Source organism: Polyodon spathula, chromosome 4 (genome assembly GCF_017654505.1).
Source record: "Polyodon spathula isolate WHYD16114869_AA chromosome 4, ASM1765450v1, whole genome shotgun sequence".
NCBI classification, from domain to species: Eukaryota; Metazoa; Chordata; class Actinopteri; order Acipenseriformes; family Polyodontidae; genus Polyodon; species Polyodon spathula.
Window position 1 is genome coordinate 66274695 of NC_054537.1, and position 26120 is coordinate 66300814.

General features: G+C 37.4%; 1 protein-coding gene across 2 annotated transcripts in view; it reads left to right on the forward strand.

The window, feature by feature from the left end:
• Window positions 1-25380, forward strand: part of LOC121314768 (zinc finger protein 385D-like) — a 75034-nt gene extending 49654 nt beyond the window's left edge. For both annotated transcript variants that reach the window (XM_041248417.1, XM_041248418.1), the window contains 5 exons: window positions 8916-9078; window positions 18813-19067; window positions 20623-20804; window positions 23321-23422; window positions 24641-25380. In XM_041248417.1, the coding sequence (XP_041104351.1) occupies window positions 8916-9078; window positions 18813-19067; window positions 20623-20804; window positions 23321-23422; window positions 24641-24880 (942 nt within the window). In that variant the 3' untranslated portion in view covers window positions 24881-25380. The remainder of the gene's footprint in view (window positions 1-8915; window positions 9079-18812; window positions 19068-20622; window positions 20805-23320; window positions 23423-24640) is intronic.
• The last annotated feature ends 740 nt before the right edge of the window (window positions 25381-26120 follow it).

Consider the following 26120-nt stretch of genomic DNA (forward strand, 5'->3'; position numbering starts at 1 on the left):
AATATGAAACGAGCCAATGTGCATATCCTGTATATGTTACGAGACACTACCCCCTTTTATTTGAGTTTATTTGTGATTATCCGTGTAAACATATTTCTACTTTCGACATTCACAGGAATGTGGTGCGTATTTACCAATTTATGGTTCATATTTCATACAAACAGTCTGATTTTCAGAAGTCTTATTTTTAGAGAGAAAATAGAGGTTGCGATGCATTTGCACTGCAAGTTTTTTTGCCACCAATTATACATCTCGATTTTCAACAGAGGCAGGTTAATTTCTCCCACTCACAATGCCCTTTGCGACTCCTGCTTAAGACTGATTTAACTGAAACGACAATTGATTTTCAGGTTCATTAACAAGCCAATTAGTCACATTTCAATAGTCTGGATTTCATTTAACTGGAAAACAATGAGGCAGCGCACATGTAGTCTTAACAATTGTAAAAAAGAAAGGAAAAATACATTCTTAAACACCCAAGTTGAGCTTCTGCTCAATGATATTTTAGCACATAAAACTGTTATTTTCAGCAAAAGGTCCAGAGCCACTGCTAAATTTAAAATGCGGAAAGATATAACCCCCCCAAAAAATAAACGCAACCTCTTCCATAAAAAGGTCAAATAAGATTCAAGTCCAAAAAAGATTCTGGGACCTAAAGTTGTGATGCACCCTCTAGTCTTTGTAAGTCGCTTTGTATAAAAGTGTCTGCTAAAATGACTAAACAATAATAATAATAATAAATAATAATAATAATAATAATAATAATAATAATAATAATAATAATAACAATAATAATACAGCATGCCTATTGAAGAAAAATAATCCTTAATTTATTTCAATGTCACAATGTGTTATCTCATGCAATATTAATATTCACATTCTTTACAGAATGTGTAAGTATGTTTGTGAAAAATCATAATAAAAATGTTGTTACATATGTTTTAGAATGCTCATATGGTTTTCCCTCTGCCCCTTTTGAAAATCGGGCTGAAAGTGTCATTCTTTGTGGAAAGCAGGTGAAAAGTATTAAACTTGACTTAAGGCTGTAAGTATATATCGAATTTGGTGAGATGCATTCCAATGGACGCGCTAAAATAAAGAGTTAAACTGCGTTCTTACCCTTCTCTTTTTATAAAGCCCATGCATGGCAATTTTTTTTTCAATGATCTGAGAGTAGTTTTATGTCCCTAGCGGCTAAAGTAAAACGATAAAAAAAATGATGCTGTACTGCTATTTGTTTAAAGTCGCAGTAGTATGTAACAGTGAAATGCTTACTTAACTGGGATGCCGAAAGCTGACAGCAGAGCAATTCTGTTAGCGTTAAAGCCTTTATCCAATATAAACACAAAAGTTTCAGTGAAAACAACGACCGTAATGTTATACACTTTATTACTATAAAATGAGACTTAGTGGAACGACATTTTTGAGTTTGTTATGTGCCATGCTTTAAAAATACTTGCATTGCACATTTTGTATAATTTATTTTAAGAACAAAAAAGATATCTCATTGTAAACTGGTCCAATTAGTGCATATTTTTTCTTTTTTTTTTTTTTCCCGATTCATGATGTTATTTGGGAAAGAAAATGTTTAATGTTGACACAACTTTACCTCCCCAGAATTTAAGGATTGAATTACTTTCTTCTATCCCATATCATTGGAGCCATCACACAAAAATACAATACATTAAAAGTACAAAAAACTAACAAATATTATTAATTGTTGTATCAGGGAAGGGGGAAAGGTGTTGCCAATGCGCAGGAGAATTGATTTATCAAAATGTATCGCAGCTAAACATCACATAATAGGACTATCAAAAGAAAAACAATATTAATATAAGAAATACAATAACTAAGCATTCTTACCTGCAGTTTGCTGCTTCTTAAATAAATGCATTTTAGATTGTTTTCTTCGTTTCATCTTTGAGTATGTACAGTACCAAACAGTCCACTAAATAATAAACAGGACTACTGGCTGCTCCAGGGGTTGTACTAACGAGAACAAAAAATGGGATTAGATCCTAATTCACTGGGGTGAACCACATAATATTGATCCAATCCAGTAATGTATCACTTGATACTATTGGTGCCAAAAAGGTGTTCTTTTAAGCGATGTTCCTGTTTCTTTAAGCAAAGCATTTACAATGGGAAAAATCTGTTTCACTGAGATGTTCTCTTAATCGAAGTGTTCTCTTATTGTAGGTGAATCCAAATTCTGTAGGGACAGTTCAAAGCTCTCACCAGTAGAATGTGGTTATATATATATATATATATATATATATATATATATATATATATATATATATATATATATATATATATATATATAGATATATTATAAACATATTATACACATACATATATAATGGTTCCATTTTTTCATACAGAACCATAGTTTCAGCACTTCTGAGCATGTGTTTGAATCAAAACATTGGAGGTATTTATAGGTGTTTGACGGCATGACAACTACTTGTTATTGTTTATATTCAAATCCATGATTTATTTTTACATGATGTAATGGTGTTCTATATATTGTGACATCATTTTTACTTATATCTTTAAATCTGTATTAATTCTAATTAACATTATTTTATATAAACTTATATTATTATTTCAATTATAATACTCATATAATATTATCGGCAATGCTGGCGCTGAGGATCAGCCTTGATTTGGCCTCCCAACGCACAGCATGCACAGGTTTTGTTTATTTCTTTATATGTATTGGAATTAATTAGTTTATTCTTTTTTGTTGAGTCCCGCTAGCATAATCGTGTTCAGTCTATTTATACATTTACTTTCTTTTATTCTAAGAATATGCATTGTCTAATTAAAATTTTAAAACTTTACGTCATTTATGTCATATCCTTGACTGGTGAAGTGCTGTTCTATTGGTTCATTCATTTTTTTAAAAATGTATTTCTAATTAATGAAAGGTGGTTCTGAATTATTTTATATAAAGTTGTTCCAGTGCCTGAGAAGGGAAAGGTGGTAGTCAGTAAGTGAAGAAAATATGTTATTTTATTATTTTTGTGTCGTGGTCTTGGCCCAAACAGGAACCGTGTTGATTCAACCAGTAAATTGGTTATTCATCGCACCTGGCAACGTCTCCGTCTGCTGCTTTATCCTCCAAAGGCACAGGTCATTACATTGGTGTTTCAGAAATGTGATCACGGAATCCATGCCGTGGAAGGGGAAGCAGAGAGAGCGAACAGAACAGGAGGAGCGTAAGGGGGCTGTGGCTGGATCCAAGATGGCAAGGAGAAGTGAGAGGTAGAAAAGAGTCGTGAGGGCAAAATTGCAGATGCCACGCGGAGGTGATCATGCCAGCAAGAGCTCCAGAGTGTGAACAGGAGGAGGCGACATCACTCCAAGATGACTGGCGGGACAATAACAAAACGGCCTGCACACCTGTCCAGGACAATGGTAAGGCCATCTGGCAATTGTTTAAAATGCAGTTTGAAACAATACCAAACATAGAGAATTGGACAGATAAAGAGAAAACAGTTCATCTGATAGCTTGCTTGGAAGAAGATGATCTGTGTAAACTACAAACCACTGTATTACAAGTCACTGATTACGACACAATGTTAATGGAACTGGATGCATACTTAGGGGAAAGGTGTGCAGATAAGCCTCGAAATGGGCACTGCGCCACTCACGGACAGAGGGGTAAAGAGTGTGTGACAGGGAGGATGTCCAGGCCGGGATGGTGCACCGTCAAAGCAGGCCGCTGTGACGGCCAATTCCCATAGGAGGCCGATTTAGGTACTGTGATGATTTAGGTATTGTGCTAGAATGCTCGTTCGGGAGTGGAGCCTGCTGTCAGCTTGCGCCAAAGCTTGACCACCCGCTACCGCAAGCCAAACTGGCCATGCTGGCAGCTGATGTGAGGTACCTGGCACGGAGTGGGTACCCCGACTTCCTGCCAGCGGACCAAGAGGACCTGGTCATGGAGGCCTTCATCTAAGGCCTGACTCCTACTGCTCTGCGCCAATCTCCCTGAAGCTTGCCCTGTCAAAAGCCAAACATGTGGAGGAGGTGCCTGGGGAAAGCATCGGTAGTCAGACCCTTGCAGAGGCTCCAGAAGGGAAAACGAAGCCTACCCACTGATGGCCAGAGGCCCACCAAGCTCAGGCCTATGAAGAGCCTGCTTGGCCAACTGAGGTCATTGCCCTTATCAAAACTGCCCTCTCGTCACCACTCTATGCTCCTGAGTCCCTCATGCGGTTGTGTTGGAACTGCGGTAAAGCAGGTCACCTCCAGCACCAATGCTCCCAATGCCAGATTGTTACCACTCATCAGCCAGCGCCACCACAGGGAAACGCCTCGGGGTCGATGTAATTGGGACAACGCCGGCCCCTCGATCCGACTCTGCCACCATCAACAACCTTCCTTCTCAGCCAGCAACCAGGGCCCAATCGTACAGCTTGGAGAGTGGGGCTTCTGTCTTCCCAGATGTAACTGACAGCCGCCCACCAGGGCCTGCTATGTCAGTGGGCAGGATCACTAGGGGGGACTACTACCACATGCCCATCCACATCGAGGGGGTACCTTGCACTGCTCTGGTGGACACCGGGTCCACAGTGACGCTGGTTCGACTGCACGTGCTGCCAGTCGGAGTCAGACTGGAGCCCACCACAGTCAGCTTGCACACCGTCACTAGAGAGATGGCACCAATGCAGGGGAAGGGTAAGCTGGCTATCGAAGTTGCAGGACGGACAGTACACCACCCTGTGTGGGTAGCAGCTGTCCTGGAGCCGTGCATATTGGGCCCAGACTTCCTTTGATATACAGAAGAAACTGGACCCCTGGACTGGTATGTTGCAGCTGAAAGCCCTTTATTTGCGATTTTGAAGAAATTGGTGGAACCAACTTTTTTCTTCATGTTTTCGTTCTTCTAAAACAAATCTTGCTCAATGAATTAAATTTGAGAGATTTTACTTGAACTCCTGTGGTTGCTCAAACCTAGTGCAGTCCTTAGCCCACAGCAATAATGCAGGAGACCACTGGAACCAATTCCCAGTTATGCTAATTCAGTACATTCTGAGTGTACAAACTCGTTTTGTACTTGGTAGATTTTAAGGCTAGTGTACAGTGAATTTCACCTCATTGCTAAGGACAGAAAAGTCAAGCTAACCAATGGTCAAACATGAAGATAACGTGTAAAGGATGAAATTAATATTTTTCTTTGCTTTGCAAAGGGTGATGTTATGTAATTATGTATTGCAAAGGGCAACACTTTTTAAATGTGTTGTAGTGTCTGTATATTTTTTTATAAAATTGCTTATGAAACAACTTAACTATAAGCCACTATCGTTTTATGAGTCAAATGGCAGTAATTTGAAATGTTGATGGTGTAAAAAAATACTGAATCAAGAGGTCCCTAAATCCCTTATACTGTATGCTTATTTATTCCTATTTGACCAAAGCTTGCCAGGAATACTTCCAGCTGATCTCAGATAATAAAATATTGCTTGATACAACCTTTGGTTATCGTAGAAATTTGTGTGAGGTTACGTGATTTACCCACTCTTTAAAGTCAGTGTTTTAGACTGCAGAGTGAGGAATGTGTGTGGTATGTGTATGCTGCGTCACATTAGTCATGACACTGGAGAGAAAATTTAGAGTTTCTAAACTACGTGGAAACCTGGCCATTGTCTTCTGCCCAGGCATCAAGCAGGTAGGATATATTGAAATTGTCAATTGTCAATTCACTTTGATATGTAATTGACATACAGTATCACACATGGCAATTTTGCTTGATATTTTGTGATGTGGGCTACTCTCCATGTAATGCCACCAAACTAATTTCATGGACTGGAATATCCAGATCTAGTGAAAAAAATAAGTTGACAAATGTATTTTGATTCAAAAACACTATATACAAGAAAGGTATACCTCCAATGCAATCATATAAGCACGAGATTTAAACTGACTTTGGACAAGACCTCAGTACAGCTCAGTGCATATGTTTGTATCAGAAAGCACGGATATCCATGGAGTCAATTCGAAAGAGATGAAAAAACTGACAAAACTTTACAATGTTGGGTAGTTATACCTTTGTAAACAATTGTTGACTCAACTACTCCCACTTGTCTTACTTTTGTCCAATGATAGGGGTTTCCACTCTATCATTATATCATTGCACATTCCTTCTGCGGGGGAAAAGGGGGGGGGGGGGGGGGGGGGGGGGGGGGTTGCATACGACGTTGTACCTAGCAAGGCGCGTCCATCTTGTCTTTAAGTTCCCCTCATCCATCTCGCACTATCTCTGCTAATTTCCTACCTCTTGGCATTTAGCTCAGAAAATGAAAGAACTCGAAACTTACACAATACTGTATAGAACCTTAATAAAGAAGCATATTAAAGCAACTGAATTACTAAGCACATTAAAACGACTATAGAAACACATTCACACCCAATTTAACTATAAAAGACGCATACACATAATGTAAAACTTATAATTAATAACATATTTAATATCTCATGCAGAAAGCCATCACTACACAGAGATGAAAGGTAAATGTATGAACCCACTGCATCACCTACAGTAGCTCTCTGAGAGCTTTTTAAAATAGTCTTTAAAGGTGGTGTCAAATGTCTCCTGCAACTTTAAATAGCTGCAATTACTACAGTAGGATACTTTTTATGTTCTTGACAAAATTGCAAACATTTTTTTTCTAATGGTAAAAGGTTATTTAACAAAATGACATTAATCATCACTGTGGGCTAGCAGTTGTAACTAATTTTTTAGTTACTCATTACAGCAATTTTACATTGTGATTAAGACCAGCTCTTGAAAAAGACCATCAATGTACTGTAGACAGTTATGCTGGGTAGTTCAAGCCATCTGTTTTCACGTCTATTTAATTTTGTTAAAGTCTAGAACTGTAACATTTTCATATGATTTCTCAACATCTTCCCTCTACTTTTTGGTACCACTCAATATAAGGGAGAAAAGTGTGTATGAAAAATACATATTAAAATTGTGAACATTATACTAAAAATTAGTAAGTCTCCTGCTCCATACAAAATTATGACTATAAATGAGAAAAACTGAACAACTGTTCTATGATAATATGGGCTGGATTCACAAAGCTATTTAATCTAAATTGACATTAGTGCAATTTTTGAACTACAAGAAACAACTTAAGACTGCTTGCAAGTTCCTAAGTTAAAGGTCTCAGTTGTTTATATCTGGTTTGGCAACTTTATTGGGTGTGTTTCTCCTTTCTGAAAAACAAATTGCTAATGACACTTTGGAGTAAATAGCTTTGAGAATGTATCCCTATGTCTTTTAAACTGCAGCATCTGTGTATCATGAAATAACATGCCTGTGAATAACATATAGTTCCACACAACAGCACTGCAAGTTATCAGTTTAATATGACCAGTGTTCTTCAACACAATAATCTTTTACAGCAGTTGCTGTGAGCCTAACCAGGAGAAAAGTTTACTTCCCAGCTCTATTGTAATCCCTTGTTGCTACTTGATCAGATAATAAAATGAAGACCTTCATCCAGAAAGGATTATGCACACTGCTATCAATACTGTTCTGTTGTAAAAAGTGGCTACCTTTTGTTAGTTTTATAAAACACAGTATTCATTTTTTTTTCAATTTTATGGGCTCTATTTTGAAGTTTTTCAGAGGATTACAATATGTGTTATAGTATATTTTATTTGGCAGCACCAAGTAGACACCAGTCTCAGCAGAGTGTCCTCAGTTGCTGACGAAAGAAAAGGTCCCAAAAAAATCATAGTGGGTTATTTTAGATGATTTAAATTTGTAAAGTATTGTACAGTGTTTACTGAATGTTCATGTGTAACTGCATAACATATTACAAATTTTTTAAGAGACCATTCTCATTTCTTTTTTTTCTTTTTTTTTTGGTGATATGTCTAAGAAGCCCATCTAAGTCATGTTTTAATACACTACAGCAATTAACCAGACTCTCATTAACTTGTCAAATACTATCAACGCATGTTTTATGGAGAGCTGGAGATGGGCCTCTTCCTGCAAGGCATGTTCATGTTTTGATCCATGTTCTCACGTCAAGAGAATGAGTTATAGACATATCATAATTGCAATAAACATTATATTATGACAAACCAAGTATTCATTAAGTAATTCATCAGCATTGACTGGATCTCATTATGGATTCATTAGAAGGTATGCATTCTGAGACCATTAACTTTATCTATGTTAACTAAAATAACAATGCTTAAGTATATGCATCCAAAAATATTGAACTGTGGTTGTTATAATGTTTCATATGTTTCTAGCATGATTTACAGATCAAACAGTGTTTGGTAAAAAAAAAAAAAAAAAACATATATGTCTGCTTTAATAGATCATGTTTTGCTTATAGTTTGTCTGGCAATGTTATGTGTTGTTTTTTACTAACCGTAAAAACTGCATGGATATGCTATTTGTGTTTGTTTCTAAGGAAACACACCATTATCCAGTATTCTTTCAATAAAGGCCTCCAATATTCCCTGCTTGATTAAATTAAATGATGCAAAACAAATTATTGCTGTGTGACATGGATAATACAAGGATAAGCTATTAAGGATGTATGTGTAATGAACTTGTAGTGACTGATTCTTACAAGTATGTGAAAACCACTCATAATTGGGTAACTTTGTATAATGTATGACATTTTGTTAATCCAAACCATATGGCAGAGTTACATTATCTCACTATAACATAAACAAAAATTAGCTACCTTATGGCAAGCCTGACTGACAACCAGCAAGTGTATGTAAGCATTATTCTAATAACTCAATATGTTTGGTCATGAGAAGCATGGGAATGTGGTGCCTGTTATTGAAAGGGGTCTGTATTTGCAACAATACAGAGAGTGCCAGTTTTGAAATGAGCCTGATTGCATGGTTCATTTTGTTCTCCTTTGTAGAGCCAGGCATCGGCCCACTACAAAGGCACTAAACATGCCAAGAAGCTCAAAGCACATGAAGCCCCGAAAAAAAAGCAGAAAGCCGCTGCTACCAAGGACAGCGCAAAGACTACCGTCACCATCATCACTACCAATACCATCAATACCAGCACTGACAGAACAGGTTAAGCAAAAAAAAAAAAAAAAAAAATACATCTGTTTATTTATCTCGTTTTTAATTTCAGCTGGATTTGTCAGATTTTCATTATGCTTTATCAATTTGTGTCTGTTGGTAAATTATTGATCACAATTTGAGGTTTGTTTGTCAGAATAAGGCTTGTACCTTGCAGTTCACATAATATTAATCTGTGTGACATGCTTGTGTGTTTCTCAAGCATTGTGACTGAAAAGAGGGAGTTTCATTTCATATACGAAGTACTGTATATCACATGGCATCTGACAGGAAAAAACAATGTAATGTTACGATTGCAGCCAATGTCTACCATCTAACTGGGCAGAGCCTTCTTGTTTTGACAAGAGCATACTTAAGTCCTTCACATCATAAAAATCAGTACATTAAGAATACAGGTAAGTTAGGCTGTTGAATTTCTGAAAAGTAGGTAACCCTGAATATATATATATATATATATATATATATATATATATATATATATATATATATATATATATATATGCACATATTAATCCCAAAATATACCGGCAGATAGATAGAGCTGCAGTACGCTGTCTGTGACCTCAGAGAAAAAAGACACAGCCAGCTGGAGGACCAATAAAATGAGAGAGGGGGCTGGATGTTGGACAGACTGCATGAGGAGAGAGGGGTGCTGGAGAGAGGTTAAACAGAGCTGTGAGAAGAGACCGATAGATTTTGGATTCGGTTAGAATTAAATACGAAAAGCAAGTATTAATTTCCCGACTAATAAATACTAGCGACAGGGTTATCTATGTACGTGCATGAGGCATCTACTCAGAGTATAACTATAGCTGAAACTAAATAGAGCACAGTTTCTATACTGCTTACTGCATTACTATTACATTCGATACACGTCAGCAGTATATATTAAGTAAAGATCTCAGTTTTTACAAAGTACATTGATGTGTGTGAGGATCGATCAGAGACTGACATTATGAAAGGCAGCCGCGACTGTAATGCTCACTGAACATAGCTGCTTGGAATCCTGTTTGGCGCAGAGTAACTGTGAAGGAGCCGCCTTTGGCAGAGTGATGCCTCCAATGTAACACCTATCCGGATCAGTGTTGATAAAGGCCAGCAAATAGTTAGCTAGATCCCCTTTTACTCACCAGTGACTGGTGCTCCTGGGTTCTTGTGAACAATCCTGAAGATAACTTCATTCAGTTCTCCAAACTCAGAGGTACCACAGTAGGATAGCTGTAATTGCCGATGCCTCCACCTAGGTATGGGGCTGCAATACTGTATGCCCATCGCTAAGAAATAGTAACTGTATACACTCAGTTGAATAACCCATGCAGGACAAAGATAATGAGTTAACCACATAGAATTCTATTGGGCTACACAAGGCAGTCAGATACAGATTTATGTTGGGTAATGGGAACACAATATTAAGTGCAAGCCAGTACCAGCAAATGGAATACCTTCATAGACATATATCTTACATACACCCCCAGAATAGCAATAGTAATATTAACAACAGGCAATAATAATGGTCTTCCAGAGAGTGCATCAAAATAATTGTATTAGTTGCAACTGAAATCCAATACATACATGAACTACAAATGTGTATATATATATATATGAACCTCCTTATTTATGTCATCAGAAACAAATGTTTTCTGCCCAGACTTGTAAAACAAGAAAAACAAAACAAGAACAACCCTAACAGTGCACTGAAGGTAATGAACTAGGAGTTAGTGTTGCAGGCCTGAATAGTGGCTGGCGTATGGTGTGGCTGGAAAATGCCCCTTCAGCTTATTCATCCCTCTGAAAGCCTTATTATACACATGGTAACAATACTATCTAGGCTAACTAAACGGTAAAAGATATTTCCATGAGTATAAACACAGCACTCACACCTCTCGGTGTATCCGTGCCTCACTCTGCGAAATGGCGTCTCCCTCTGCTAATGGCGTATCCTTCAGTTACTCTGCGCCAAACAGGATTCCAAGCAGCTATGTTCAGTGAGCATTACAATCGCGGCTGCCTTTCATAATGTCAGTCTCTGATCGATCCTCACACACATCATATACTTTGTAAAAACTGAGATCTTTACTATGTGTATACAGCTGACGTGTATCGAATATAATAGTAATGCAGTAAGCAGTATAGAAACTGTGCTCTATTTAGTTTCAGCTATAGTCATACTCTGAGTAGATGCCTCATGCATGTAAATAGGTAACCCTGTTACTAATTTATTAGTCGGAAAACTAATACTTGCTTTTCATATTTTTAATTCTAGCTGAATCCAAAATCTATCCGTCTCTTCTCACAGCTCTGTTTCACTGCTCTCCAGCACCCCTCTCTCCTCATGCAGTCTGTCCAACGTCCCGCCTCCTCTCTCATTTTATTGGTCCTCCAGCTGGCTGTGTCTTGATTTTTTTTTTCTCTCCGAGGTGATAGATAGCGTACTGCAGCTTTGTCTATGTGCCGGTATAACATCTTCTATATACAGTGGCTTGCGAAAGTATTGACCCCCCTTGGCATTTTTCCTATTTTGTTGCCTTACAACCTGGAATTAAAATTGATTTTTTGGGGGTTTGTATCATTTGATTTACACAACATGCCTACCACTTTGAAGATGCAAAATATTTTTTATTATGAAACAAACAAGAAATAAGACAAAAAAACTGAAAACTTGAGCGTGCATAAGTATTCACCCCCTGTGGCAGGCTGGCGAGTGGATAGAGGCCCAGAGACAGACTGCAGTTCAAAAAAATAACTATTTTATTATAAATAAACAAAAATAAAGTGCACAAGGGCAAAATAACAGATACTCAAACACAAATAAAGCAAAAACAAAACTCACAAAAATAAAGTTTCCAGGCTGGGCAATGTCTTCACTGGATTTAGAAAATTCAAAAACCACAAAACAAACACCAACCTGCTTCCTCAGCTCCCTCTCCCCAAATGAGAAGCAGAGGCCTCCTTTTATATCAGGTGGCTGGGCGCTGATTGATCGTTAATTAACCTAATCAACTAATCAACCCCAGCCACCTGAACACAATAAACCCAGGCAGGTAGGGGAAGTTAACCCCATGCCTGCCAATTTAAAGGGCAGAGCTTTATCTGCCACACCCCCCCAAAGTCAATACTTTGTAGAGCCACCTTTTGCAGCAATTACAGCTGCAAGTCTCTTGGGGTATGTATCTATAAGTTTGGCACATCTAGCCACTGGGATTTTTGCCCATTCTTCAAGGCAAAACTGCTCCAGCTCCTTCAAGTTGGATGGGTTCCGCTGGTGTACAGCAATCTTTAAGTCATACCACAGATTCTCAATTGGATTGAGGTCTGGGCTTTGACTAGGCCATTCCAAGACATTTAAATGTTTCCCCTTAAACCACTCGATTGTTGCTTTAGCAGTGTGCTTAGGATCATTGTCCTGCTGGAAGGTGAACCTCCGTCCCAGTCTCAAATCTCTGGAAGACTGAAACAGGTTTCCCTCAAGAATTTCCCTGTATTTAGCGCCATCCATCATTCCTTCAATTCTGACCAGTTTCCCAGTCCCTGCCGATGAAAAACATCCCCACAGCATGATGCTGCCACCACCATGCTTCACTGTGGGGATGGTGTTCTCGGGGTGATGAGAGGTGTTGGGTTTGTGCCAGACATAACGTTTTCCTTGATGGCCAAAAAGCTCAATTTTAGTCTCATCTGACCAGAGTACCTTCTTCCATATGTTTGGGGAGTCTCCCACATGCCTTTTGGCGAACACCAAACGTGTTTGCTTATTTTTTTCTTTAAGCAATGGCTTTTTTCTGGCCACTCTTCCGTAAAGCCCAGCTCTGTGGAGTGTATGGCTTAAAGTGGTCCTATGGACAGATACTCCAATCTCCGCTGTGGAGCTTTGCAGCTCCTTCAGGGTTATCTTTGGTCTCTTTGTTGCCTCTCTGATTAATGCCTTCCTTGTCTGGTCCGTGAGTTTTGGTGGGCGGCCCTCTCTTGCCAGGTTTGTTGTGGTGCCATATTCTTTCCATTTTTTAATAATGGCTTTAATGGTGCTCCGTGGGATGTTCAAAGTTTCGGATATTTTTTTATAACCCAACCCTGATCTGTACTTCTCCACAACTTTGTCCCTGACCTGTTTGGAGAGCTCCTTGGTCTTCATGGTGCCGCTTGCTTGGTGGTGCCCCTTGCTTAGTGGTGTTGCAGACTCTGGGGCCTTTCAGAACAGGTGTATATATACTGAGATCATGTGACAGATCATGTGACACTTAGATTGCACACAGGTGGACTTTATTTAACTAATTATGTGACTTCTGAGGTAATTGGTTGGACCAGATCTTATTTAGAGGCTTAATAGCAAAGGGGGTGAATACATATGCACGCACCACTTTTCTGTTATTTATTTTTTAGAATTTTTTTAAACAAGTTATTTTTTTCATTTCACTTCACCAATTTGGACTATTTTGTGTATGTCCATTACATGAAATCCAAATAAAAATCAATTTTAATTCCAGGTTGTAAGGCAACAAAGTAGGAAAAATGACAAGGGGGGTCAATACTTTCGCAAGCCACTGTGTATATATATATTATATATATATATATATATATATATATATATATATATATATATATATATATATATATATATATATAATTTTATATATAATACTAACATTTTTTTAGTGTGCATTTTTTTAAGTAACAATTTTACAGGTGTACAATCATCTTGCAGAGATAGCATCGGTTGTTTATTTTTGCTCGATAACTGTAAGGAGCTAAGGTTTTCTTCAGGGGAAGATTGAAAGAAAAAAAATGATAGAATCAGGCTGGTTCTAGATGCTCCTCCACTGTACAATATTAACTCGAGTTAGATTATACTGCTAATTAAGATTGGCAGAATTTGATTGGGTCTTGTTAGTATACAGTACATGTAGATACCACAGAGCTTCCCTAGAGATTTTTCAACATGGCATAATAAATCACAAGTTATTTTTAAGCTGCTGCTGCCGAATATTATTTTGTTGTTGTTGTTGTTGCAGAGTTTGGGCTATAAAACAATTCACTCTGTCTTACGTTTACTCATCACAGCTTCATTTCTGGAAAAGGGTTTCCAGACATCATTTCTAATGAATATTAATGTAAGAATCAGCCTTAAGTGGAGTAAATTATAGACGCATGTAAAAGTAATATTAACTGAGACACTGAAGTATGTTTTACCATATATGAATTCCTTCCTGTGATGTTAATGGAAAACAGAGGTCACTTGATAATACAGTAATATGAAAGCTGCTGAACACAGCTAGGGGTGTTTGAGTGAGTTAGGGCCTGCAGAACATTCTGTTTGTTGTGTATGAACACTAAAGTGGTGAAGGAAGAGGTCACTGCTGTAATAAGAGAACTGCTGAGAGCAGTCACTTGAGTGCCACAAAGCTGAAAAAAGTGGTTTAAATCAAACCCAGACGAACACGCAAGGTTTTGACTTTAAAGGCCTGTTTTGTAAAAAAATATACATTGCCAATTTATTATTTTCATATGTTTGACGTACCTTTACGTATATAGGTTCTTCTGTAATTAATTATTTTTATCCAAGCACTGTAGATGTGGGAATTTAAAACAAAGCTAAAACACCACATCCATTGAACAGTAATCACTATTTGGTATGTGTTTCAAGGGTCATCTCTGCTTCCACTTTTTAAACAGCTCTTATCTCATAAACAGTATGCAATACAGTCCTCTATTCACAAAGCCTTATATACTGTAGTTAATTATATAAACACTATCAGCGATATTCTGGCCCAGTACAGCTACTACAGGTCATGTCACCATAATATATAAAAGAGGTTGCACTGTCCAAGCATAAGACCTTTTAACTTGGTGACCTTGGAATCGAGAACCGTCCTCTTCATTTGCTTTTATATTGTGTTGCCCGTGTTGTAGGATTTACAGTTGCAGTGTAAAGATGCTGTAATAAGCTGCATAGTCAGTCAGCAGGCAAACAGAAAACATGCAAAACAGCAGAGAGAGAGTTTTATTGTTGGCCTCCAGAAAATATAGGGGAGACAAAGCTGTCCTTAATACAGAAACAAATACAAACTTTCTAACAGCAACACTTGTCTTATTTTGACAGATGACACTTTGTAGCAGCAACTCTACTTACATTTGAATCAGTGCTCGAACGGCTCACAACACAAGCTGCTCCTACAGCCTGACCCAGAAAGAGTTTCCCAGTCCTGCTTGTGTGCTGAAGCAGTGCTTTAATTTGTCAACTGGGGGTCAGTTACTCAAGCACCACAACCGCAAACCTGTTCAACCTTAATATTAGAGGAGGGACCACTCACCCTGTCACACACACCTATATATTACTTGTGATGGTGTCGCTGGGATTCATTTCAATTTCCTTATATCTTTAAGCAATCCAGATCACAAAACATAAAGGGAACCATTACATATTAGCTATAATAACATATAATGGAGCCTAATCATTTTAATTGGAGAACTTAATTCTGAAACAGTTAAAAGGGATTGCGATCTCATGGGTTCTCTTTGATTACTTAGAAGGCTAACAAATGTAGAGAAATTTCAGAAATGTAAATAGCTTTTTTTTTCTAAAAGGTAATTAAGAAAACTCAGATTGACCCTTTCCCCAGGGAAGACTGTAATGTGGTTGAAATAAAAAGACAAGTAGCACTGTGGCTGGAAGGTGTTTCGAGTCATCAGTGAATGATGTAATAGACAGCTCTCATTGAAAGGCTGTACTCTGGACTGATTACACTAATTAAAAGAAGTAATGAGAATGGATTAAATTCTCTACACAACCTAAACCAAAAGCCCATGTCACAAAAGCTGTGCAGGACAGATTATTAGAACAGCAAGAAAAGAGGTTTTGTCCATTCAATAGTTTGTGTACTGTTAATTTAAAAGGTTGTTTCTTGTATTAATTGACACAAAAGGAATGGTTTCAGACATAGTGGACTATTACAAAGCACTTCAAATGAAATTTCCTCTACATATACATACTGCCAATCATGCAGTATTGTTGTGCTTAAAATCTCCTTTGACACGATAAACATTTTATTGTAAATAGGGTTCAAGTTTTGAATGCCATGTCCCCTGAATTCTGGTTGTCAGGTGATCTGAATGAACATGAAGCGGAAGACATTTTTCAATCCTGCTGGCTTCTTGGCAGATTTGCCTGGTGTTTCATTCTGTCCTATTGTTATCAATTATAATTTGAATTGTCAAAGTAAGTTACTCATACAGAGATGAGTCTGTCATTTGTTAGGCATGAGAAATGTGTCACAGTGTTAATACTTCCAGCAAAGATGATAATGATTTAAGGTGACACTAAAGATTCTTAGCCATTTGTCATGCTCTTTTAGTACAAAGGTATTTTAAACTGTAAGAAATGCAAGGCTGGCATTATGATTCATGTCAAGGGACCTTGACTGTTACCTATGAAATATGAAATGCATGTCAAGTAATATTTGCAGCTCACTACATGGAAGTATAATTTTCTTTTTTGACAAATAAACCCAGTACTTCTTGGGTACTGAACACATAAAAACATCAATCATATATTTTGATTGGTTGCAGTAGGAGCTGAACTAAGAATGTATCAAACCTTCCTTAATGTGCAACTGAGTACAAGTATGAATTACCAGTTATCTTAACTAATGCCCTCTTCCTGTTTAGGTTCACTTACATATCATTTTCTGTTTCAGTCATCACAGCCAGTTGACATTTTAAAACTCAGAAGTATCTGAGGCTTCAAGACAGCTTGCAGGGGTGCTTCAGAGTTTTAAGAAGTCTCCAGGATGTACCGACTGAAACAGAAAATGATAAACAATAAGAATATAAACAACAAGAAGAATACATCAGTGAAGTTGTTCCTTAAATATGGGAATGCACACGTAAATAATGTGCTTTGTTTAAAATATATAAATAAAGTTTAATTACTTTGAATTTAAGTTTGGCAGGGATTGGGTCCCATTCCTGCCAAATACAGAAGTGGAATATGGCTGGGTCTTGACTGAATAATGGATGGTCAGTCAAGCCCCAGCCACAGGGTATATAAACGGAACCAGATTCTTTGTTTGGGGAGGAGGGTTTAGTGGTAGTGATTGCCCAGCATGAACAGTGGGAGAAATTTTGATTTGTTTTTTTATTGGTTTGTTTAAACCTTTTATTTTGGTCCCCGTACCTTGTTTATTTGATCATGTTTTGTTTGAATTGCCCTAAGACACAGACGAGGATAGCAGCTACAGGTTAAAAGGTCATATCTGTACAATTGGACAGCGCTAAGATTATGTTCCATGAAAACACAGAATAGGGAACGTAGTATATAATGGAGTTCGTAATCACACTGTTGTTTAAGAATAAATGATTAAATGCACATTTTACCACAAAAATGACCCTGCCATTAAATTATTAAATAATACATGGGTGCCCGTAGATTATTTGTGTTCTTATTTTATGAACAAGTGAAAATGAATCTTCTAATCAGGAATAACAAATGTTTCTTCTTTTATGAGAGGAAAAGGCTAAGCTGTAAAAAATGTTTTATGAAACACAAGATTGATTTATTGCTTCTTAGACTGATTTATTGTTTAAGAACGACAGTACCGAGGAAATACCTTCTACCAAACTATGACCTTGACATTGCACACAAAACATATTTTTTCACATTATAGGTTTCTTTTAATTTAAAAATCTTAATTAAACTCATTCTATATAGGAATGTAAGCTGTGAAGCAAAATCATAGAAAAGCATATGTAATGATGGTAAATACATGTTAAAAACAAAATGTGTCCATGGTAAAATAAAATAACTACTATATAACTGCATGTTAGTGGAATGTTAACACCAAGTAGAAAATGTGTTAAATTGCTTTGCTTTAATTGCTTATGCTAAATAACACATTTAAAATTAGATGAGTTACACTTACACTAGCTATTAACTTGTTTTTGAAAAAGGTGGGGAAATAAAATCAATGCGAAAGTGCAGTAGCTCTGCCAAGGCAGGGGCATTGTCTTAAAGAATCCACATTACTGTTCAGTTTAAGACTGGCAAGTTAATGCAAGACCCAGGATCAAACAGCAATTGTAATTCAAATATGCACAGACTGTGTGCGTTGTTCAGGATAAGCGTACAATGATTATCAGTAAGTAGTACAGCAATCAGTTACTAGTAGTGCAAAATGAATAAGGTCACTGGAGCGCTTTCAGGATTTTTGCAAAAGCAGTCATGCCTAACTGAAAAAATATTTAACAGTGTGCTGATTGAAGGGGAGTCAAATACAGCTTTTTTTTTGTTTTTTTGTTTTTTTACTCATAATAGCGAGCATAGAATGACAAGGAGGTTGAATTAATGCACCCCCTAATTGCATTAAACCTCCCTTACAAAATGCTGCAACAAAACAGCTGTGCATGGTTGCGTAACACAGGCATGAGAGACTATCATTATAGGCAAATACGTGGAGCCTTGGTTAAGTCTTGGTTAATTTGTAGTCTGTAATGAGCTATCAATTTGATTGCTGCTTGGCTATGTCAAAAGACATTGATAAGGGGAAAGAAATGAATGAATCTGCTTTCAAGCGTTTTTTTTTTTTTTTATTATTTTAAGTGGCGCGGTCTAAATTAGTCAAAAGCGGACAAATACACTGATAGTCTTTCATTATGCAACATTATAATCACATGTCTTTTTCACAGCACCACTATCAACTATCATATCCCTCTTTGTATTCCTTCTTCAACTGCAGACAGCACAACGGGAATACCATTATTACCATTATCAACAGCAACTGCAGCAGAACCAGCAGCAGCACTGACAAATTGTAGTGTGCAGACAAGTACAGAGACAACCTTGGGGGCCAACAAGAAAGAGGTGGCATCAACTGGCAGCAACTCCTGCCTTCCAATGGAGACAGAGGAGGAAAAAGCCAAAAGACTGCTCTATTGCTCTCTGTGTAAGGTAGCTGTCAACTCTTCCTCACAGCTGGAAGCACACAATAGCGGTAAGCCTTGGCAATTTCAATTCCATCTCAGCAGCCCTGTCATTATCTTTCCAGAAATAGACTTTACTCTAGGCAATTTAGGCTTCTAACTGAGAGGTTCTGAAGCATACAGAACACGTAAATGTGTGTTTGCAGTCTGATGACGCTAACGTAAGTTATGGGGATTCACTTTTTAGATTTACCATGTGGCATTTAGAAAATGGACATAGCTGATAAAATCTAAGCCCGATTTTTGTTTTGTTGGCACTTTTGTTATGCCATTACTGTATCTTGTTTTTGCTGTCTTAAATTTCAGGAGTTTACTTCAGCAAATGGGTCTGACTTGTACAGAGGTCAGCAACCTGAGGTAACCATATGAGCCCCTAACTACACATCTCAGTTATGACAAGTTAAATTTTTGTGTCTTGATAATTGATGAGCTATTTTAGAAAATAAGTTTAATCATCTCAGTGATGTTTACTAGCAGGTGTTCTAACCTGATTTGCAAACTCAACAGAAATTAAACAACCGTTCCATCCTTGTATTATCTAATTAAACATCCCTGTATGGTGGCATGCGGTCCATGGACAGCTAATGCAATAGAGGTATGAATAAAGACTGTTCTTGCAGTTTTTACCTCTCTCAGTATGCTTGATTACTAAATAGACTGGTGTTTAAATAAGGCATCGCTTGCAGATATACTGAGAAAGCAATAAGGATATCTGTAAAGATATTGAGGTCTGAATAATAAACGGGGTGGCAGTTTGAAATTTGGTAGTCTGACCACAATCAAGAACAGGTACTGTAGTTAACATCTAGCACATGGAAAAGGGACTGGTTACATGAGGCACAAAGACAATAGATAATGCATATTTTAGGAACTGTGAGCTTGAGTTTCTAGCAGTGTTGAAATTACGCCATCATATAAGTATTTAAGCCCAGTGTAAAGAACTTGAAAGGATATGCAAATAAAACACATTTTACATTACAAAGAATACATGCGTAAGTACAGAAAGTGATAGAATAGCATTGGTTTTTGGCCTTTGGCCTAAATCCTTACTAAAAATATTAAACAACATGTCATACAAAGTTAATTTCCCTATATATGTTAATAAAGTACAGGGAATAAAGACAAGAAATATAAAACCTTAAAAAGTTTTATAGAATGCTAACAAAGGAAACCCTTAGTAATTAGCTGTATATCCTCTAGTTCTACGAAGTAGTTATTTATTTATTTATTTATTTATTTATTTAATACTTCAGCTCAAAATCTCACACAGCTCATGCTGAAGTTATGAATACTCTAACTGTAACAGTACAAGTACAATGCAGTAAATGCCTCTGAGTAACATGCTGTACTTCATGACCCTAGACATCTTCATAGCCCATCCCTCAATTGCATTTCGTGAGAAATTAATATATTTTGCAAAATAAATGCTAAATTCTGAAATGCATGTAAAACTGCATGCATGCTAAATGGGAGGGATATCCAAAATGTATACCTCTGGGGGTATAGCTACATGTGCACTGGGTACGTAATTGTGCTATTTATCCCTCTCATCCTTTTGCCAAACAGGTACAAAGCATATAACTATGTTAGAAGCCAGAAGTGGCAGTGGAACAATTAAAGCTTTCCCAAGGCCTGCCATAAAAGGCAAAGTTGCTTCCACGACTAAGGCAATTACTGGTCTACAGAATAAAACATTTCACTGTGAAGTCTGTAATGTTCACGTCAACTCAGAAACACAGCTGAAACAGGTCAGTATAAACTTTATAAAGTAAGTGGTTAAGCAGCTGTGTCTGAATCTTTAGAAAACCTGCGCAGTAGTATGTGAAATGATATAAAAGTACTTTTCACAAAAAAAGCCTTCAGTAAAGCATCACGAACATATGTTTTTAACCTGGTGCTCAAATTAAGAGATTTACTCAAACAGTTACAGTTGTTACCAGCTTTGCCTGGCTGTACATTTGTTATCTTTTTCACAATGTCCTTTTACACACAAAGCTATATTCGATGTACATTTCTCGACTAGCAGTCACTGACTACTGCATACCACTACCAGTAGCCAGGTGTCATATAACATGTTGTTTATACAGAAAGACAATAGATATTACCAACATTAATGTAGATGTGAGTCTTCAATGATTGTTTAGAGTTTCAATATGCTCAAACGTTCGATCTTAGCTCTAAAATCTTGTCCGAGATCTTTGTCTGGCTCAGTGCAAAATAGGAAAGTATCCACAAACACCAGAACAGAGTAGCTTGGTGTGGAGGTTTATGTAGGAAGTAAAGACAAGTAAGTGCGTTGAAAATACTAGGGGTGGGATTTTTTTAACAATAAAAGTAGTCAAATGTAATGCCAGACATTACAGTCCACTATATACATATGCTCCCAGACATTACCACAAATCCTATTTTTCAATGCTAATATAGCATATACAGCATACAGCATGAAATAAAATGTTAGATACTTAATACAATATTTGCCATATTTTACATTTAGTTCTCATTATATTTACTGGGCTGTACTTGCATTCACATACACTGTGCAATATTGAAATGAATGGGTTTGAAAATCACACTGCATATGAGACTACTTTGTTTTGTACTGTGTGTTTCCAGCCCTCCAGTGTGAAAATGGTACAAGATGATAAAAGAGGCAAACCATTAAAATTATGCAGAATTGTATGACAAATGGACTCTTTTCTGACGTTCATTAGCATTCCAAATCGATATAGCCCTGTGATATATAGAACACTGTCAACTTGACGCTAAATGACACATAAGTGTCTCTAACAGATCCAAAAAATCCACATCACTTATCATATCATTGCTAAAGTTGTTGGAAGCATCTACTGTACTTGGAGACAACAGTCTCCCTCTGTAGTATAATATCTGTCTACTCAGATTTTATCTATTCGTTACTTTATAATTATCATTTACATGAATGAACTTCAGTAAAATGACAAAGCAAACATGAGTTGACAAAGGGAAGATCATGAAAATCACTAGCCCTACATTATAAATAGGGCTTCTGATATTTAATGTTTTACCCTGACTTTTCTACTGTCCTTTAAAAATATAATTGATACCTGTTAAATCATTTGTGTATCTCAATCACAATTGAGAAACATGTTAAAAGTAAAATTTATTTAGTTGATTTTTTTTTTTTCTGTGAAACAACTAAATGGGCTTTTAAATCATTAGTCTCATTTAAAATTATTTTAAGTTTCATTTAAAAGCAGAAGTGACTCATCTTTATAAATTTTTCACAAGGCAGGAGCAAGGCCTGGGACTACTAGAATAAAGACTAAGTCCTTGTGACTAGGAACAGAATAGGGGTTTACCCTTGACTACTCGGAGAACCGCCCTCGCTGAGGTGAGGCCAAAACGATCGACCTCCAAGGCCAGGAAGCAAGGAACTTCCCCCAAGGGAAAACTAAGGAAGGCTAGTAGTAGCTTATTCACTTTCCAATCACAAATATGCTTGCTAATTTACCTTCTACTTAATGAATATAACTCTCGATCCAATTGCTGTACCCTTTCTGCTGTATGTTTTTCAGAATCCTCGCATTACTATTTGCCCAATCATCAATTTCTTCAACTTTTATTTGAGGATCACATATTAACGATTTTGTCCACATAGTAATACTATCAGTAGCTGCGGCGGCCATGACAGTTGCTCGCACACCAAGCCTCGTTTTCAAACAAACATGGCCGCTGCGTGAATAACGTGTATTGCGTGCCAGTTGAGGAGAGAGTGTGGTGATGAACAATTGAAGGAGAGGAGGTTCTTGAGCTAGAGGTGGTCACTAGAAAGAACTTGAGAGTCGGCGTGGGCGTGGCTGAAGCAGCGGGAGAGACGAGTGCTGTTAGTGTTGCCATTGATGAGGAAGTAATGGCTGCCGGTTCCAAGCGAGTGGTTTTGCTATCTAGCGCATCCAGGCAGTCACTTATTAGTCACTTATTAAAATGTTGCGATCTCGTGTGTACGTTGTGTTTGTAAATGACAAATTAAGGCTTGGCTGATTTAAAAGCCCATTTATAGTTTCACAAAAAAAAACCCTGTAAATTAAATCAAGTTTACTATTAACACATTTCTCAGTTGTGATTGAGATACACAAATGGTTTCAATTGAATTCTTAAAGGACAGGGTAAAACACTGAAAATCAGAAGCCCTAATTATAATTACATTGTTGTGCCAAACATTGTGCTAGAACTGCTGTACTTGTAACAACAACATGAAGTAAACAAAGTTATCTCTTCTATGTAGCACATAAGCAGTAGACGACATAAAGACCGTGCTGCTGGAAAACCACCAAAACCCAAATACAGCCCATATAACAAAGCCCAAAGAGGAAAAACTGCACCTGCGGTAAGAATACTTTAGATTTCTTTGTACAGCACTGGAGTCTTCTTTAAAACAGTTTATTTGCATGTTATATGTAAGGTAACGTGGACTGAATCAGTTCCTGAGAGTAGTTTTTCACATTATGATGATACAGAAAAACTGTTGAAGCTTTCAACTGTAAGCAAAGTAAAAATCAATATGAATTTCATTATACAGTCAAACCTATCATATCAGATCATATTTGTTATTTACACATGCTGCAACCAGCTAACTGGTACTGAAGGAAACAGATCAATGCACATTTTATTAGGGGTCTCAAACAGTGAATCCAGCTCTTAGCAAGACAGAATGGATTAAGTTGCAATAAAAACCAGGTGCTAGAAAAGACGAGAGGGGTAGTGCTGCAGACCTGGAGGTAGATGAATGCAGTTTCGCCTTTTTATATGCCAGCTGTAACTATGGACTAATATAATTACTATCCTGTTAAGAAGATGAAACAATATTTTTTACAACATTGCCGACCATCGAAAGCAGTTTGTGTGTGCGCTTCTTTTTGGTTTATTTTCAAAACACCTTTTCTGTCTTGGGTTAACACGCACCTTCAGAGCAAAAAAATACTGTACTTTGTTTTTAATCATGCACTTTGTTGCATTATGGATGCATTTTCATACTTTGGTGTTTTAGACTGATGTACCTTAGTTAATTATAATGGCATAACGTTAATAACTACAATGTAGTATAAAAACTCCCTCCTGAGATAAGATATCTTTACATGTTGAATGACTCCTGGAACCAATTAAATCGGATACAGCAGGTTCTACTGTATATATTTAAGGATAGTATGTGAGGTAACTGTTGTTTTTTATTTTTTTATTTGTTTGTTTTTGTACTCACAACAAAGATACAGTACATGCTTCACTGCAATAAACAACTTTGATATAAATCTTGGCTGCTAAAGGGCTAAAACAAATAATAGCTGTTAGAATTGCTTCAATACTGTAATTACATTATCTTAATTATCTTACCTAACTTTTAATTACTAAATCAATCAATCAACCTTTATTTCTTACATAGTGTTTTTGTCGATAAACCAGTAAGTAAAAAAGTAACAAAAATTAAGGGGCTTCCAGCAGCCCAGCCTTGACATAGGAAAATATTTTGCATTTAGTCTTGTCTTGGTAAAACCTGGATGGATGGCATATCAAATCTAGATTGGTATTCGTATTTTTTTATATTTTGCAGGTAAAACTCACATTAAGAAAAGAACCTGAAAAGACACTGACCCCCAGAATTTTATCGAATCGCATTGCAACCGCAGCGATGACAGCAGCAGCAGCAGCAGGTGTTGGTTCCCCCTTCGCATTGCGCTCAACCCCAGCAGGTGCTCTCTTCCAAGCTCAAGCCCTTTCTCCAGCATTATTACGACCTGCACCAGGACCCATACGAACACCTCACACACCTGTGCTGTTTGCTCCATACTGATCGGAGTCTGGACCAGTAGACTGTTATAGTATAAAGTACTGCAATAACTTAAAGAGAAAACAGGGAACTATGCAGTGATATTTCCATAGGAGAGACTGGACTACTTTTGTAAAGAATTTTAAGACACTGAGTGACTGTAGTAATGATTCTCATAAAGCATTCCTAATTAAAATTGTAGAGAAACTCTCCCTAGTGCATAGTTTTAGTAAGGTTAGAATACATTTGTGAATGTGCTGTTTGCACAACCCCCACCCACCCCATTACAAGTAGTCCATGCTTTAGACGCAGCCGTATATGTGTCCCATGACATTAGCAATGCATTCTATGTATGTAAAACACTGTGACGATTACCCTCATTCTCCCTAATGCTAAGTAAACCGTGCTTGACAACAATGAGGAGAACAACATCAACAATGTTAAGCATTAGTGTGGTGCTTGTCTGTGCCATTAGTTTATGTGTTAAAAATGCAAACTTTGAAATAAAAAATACTTACTTTGTTGACCGTCTGAATGATTGATCACTGAGTTGTCCATGTACATGTACAAAAAAATTGCAGAAACATGTTGCACACACAGATGATTATTTGTTTGGCAAATGGCATTTCTGGTATACTATATTGTGACAGAGAGCAAATGAATCCTAGTCAACAATCTCGCCACCGACCTGTGAGGTCGCTGTATAACAGGAACAGTGTACCCCAGACTGGATGGTTTGGCAGTTCGTTCCAGGGTCAGTAGGAAATCGGCCATCCAGAAAGGGGGCAGAGTCACAATACCAGAAGTCATCGCCTTAATGCGGTAGGCGATGTGTCAGTAATGGATTGGAGGCTATGTGATTGCTCTCGCTACCGAAGGGGGCGTGACTGAAGGTATAGCAGGGGATGTGGCCAAACAATCTGTTACTTTGTTATGGTTATGAAACGACCTGGAGGAATAAAGAGAAACCATGAGGGTTTAGTGTTGTCTTGTCTGTCTGTTTAACTGTTGTTATTTGTCACTGTAGACGGCTAAATATCTGGGAGCTGAAGCTGTTAAGGCAGCATAAAACCCGGACTGCACTGCACCACTGTTATTACTGTTTCACATTCACAACATCACTGGCACCCAGAGCACTCACTGTTGGACTGGTGATCGTGTAGGTGTTATAAAGTGTGTATTATTATTATTTCGGGATTGGACCTTGTGGTTTTGACTGGCTTTACACATCACTGTGTACAGCCACTATTATTATTTAAGCAAA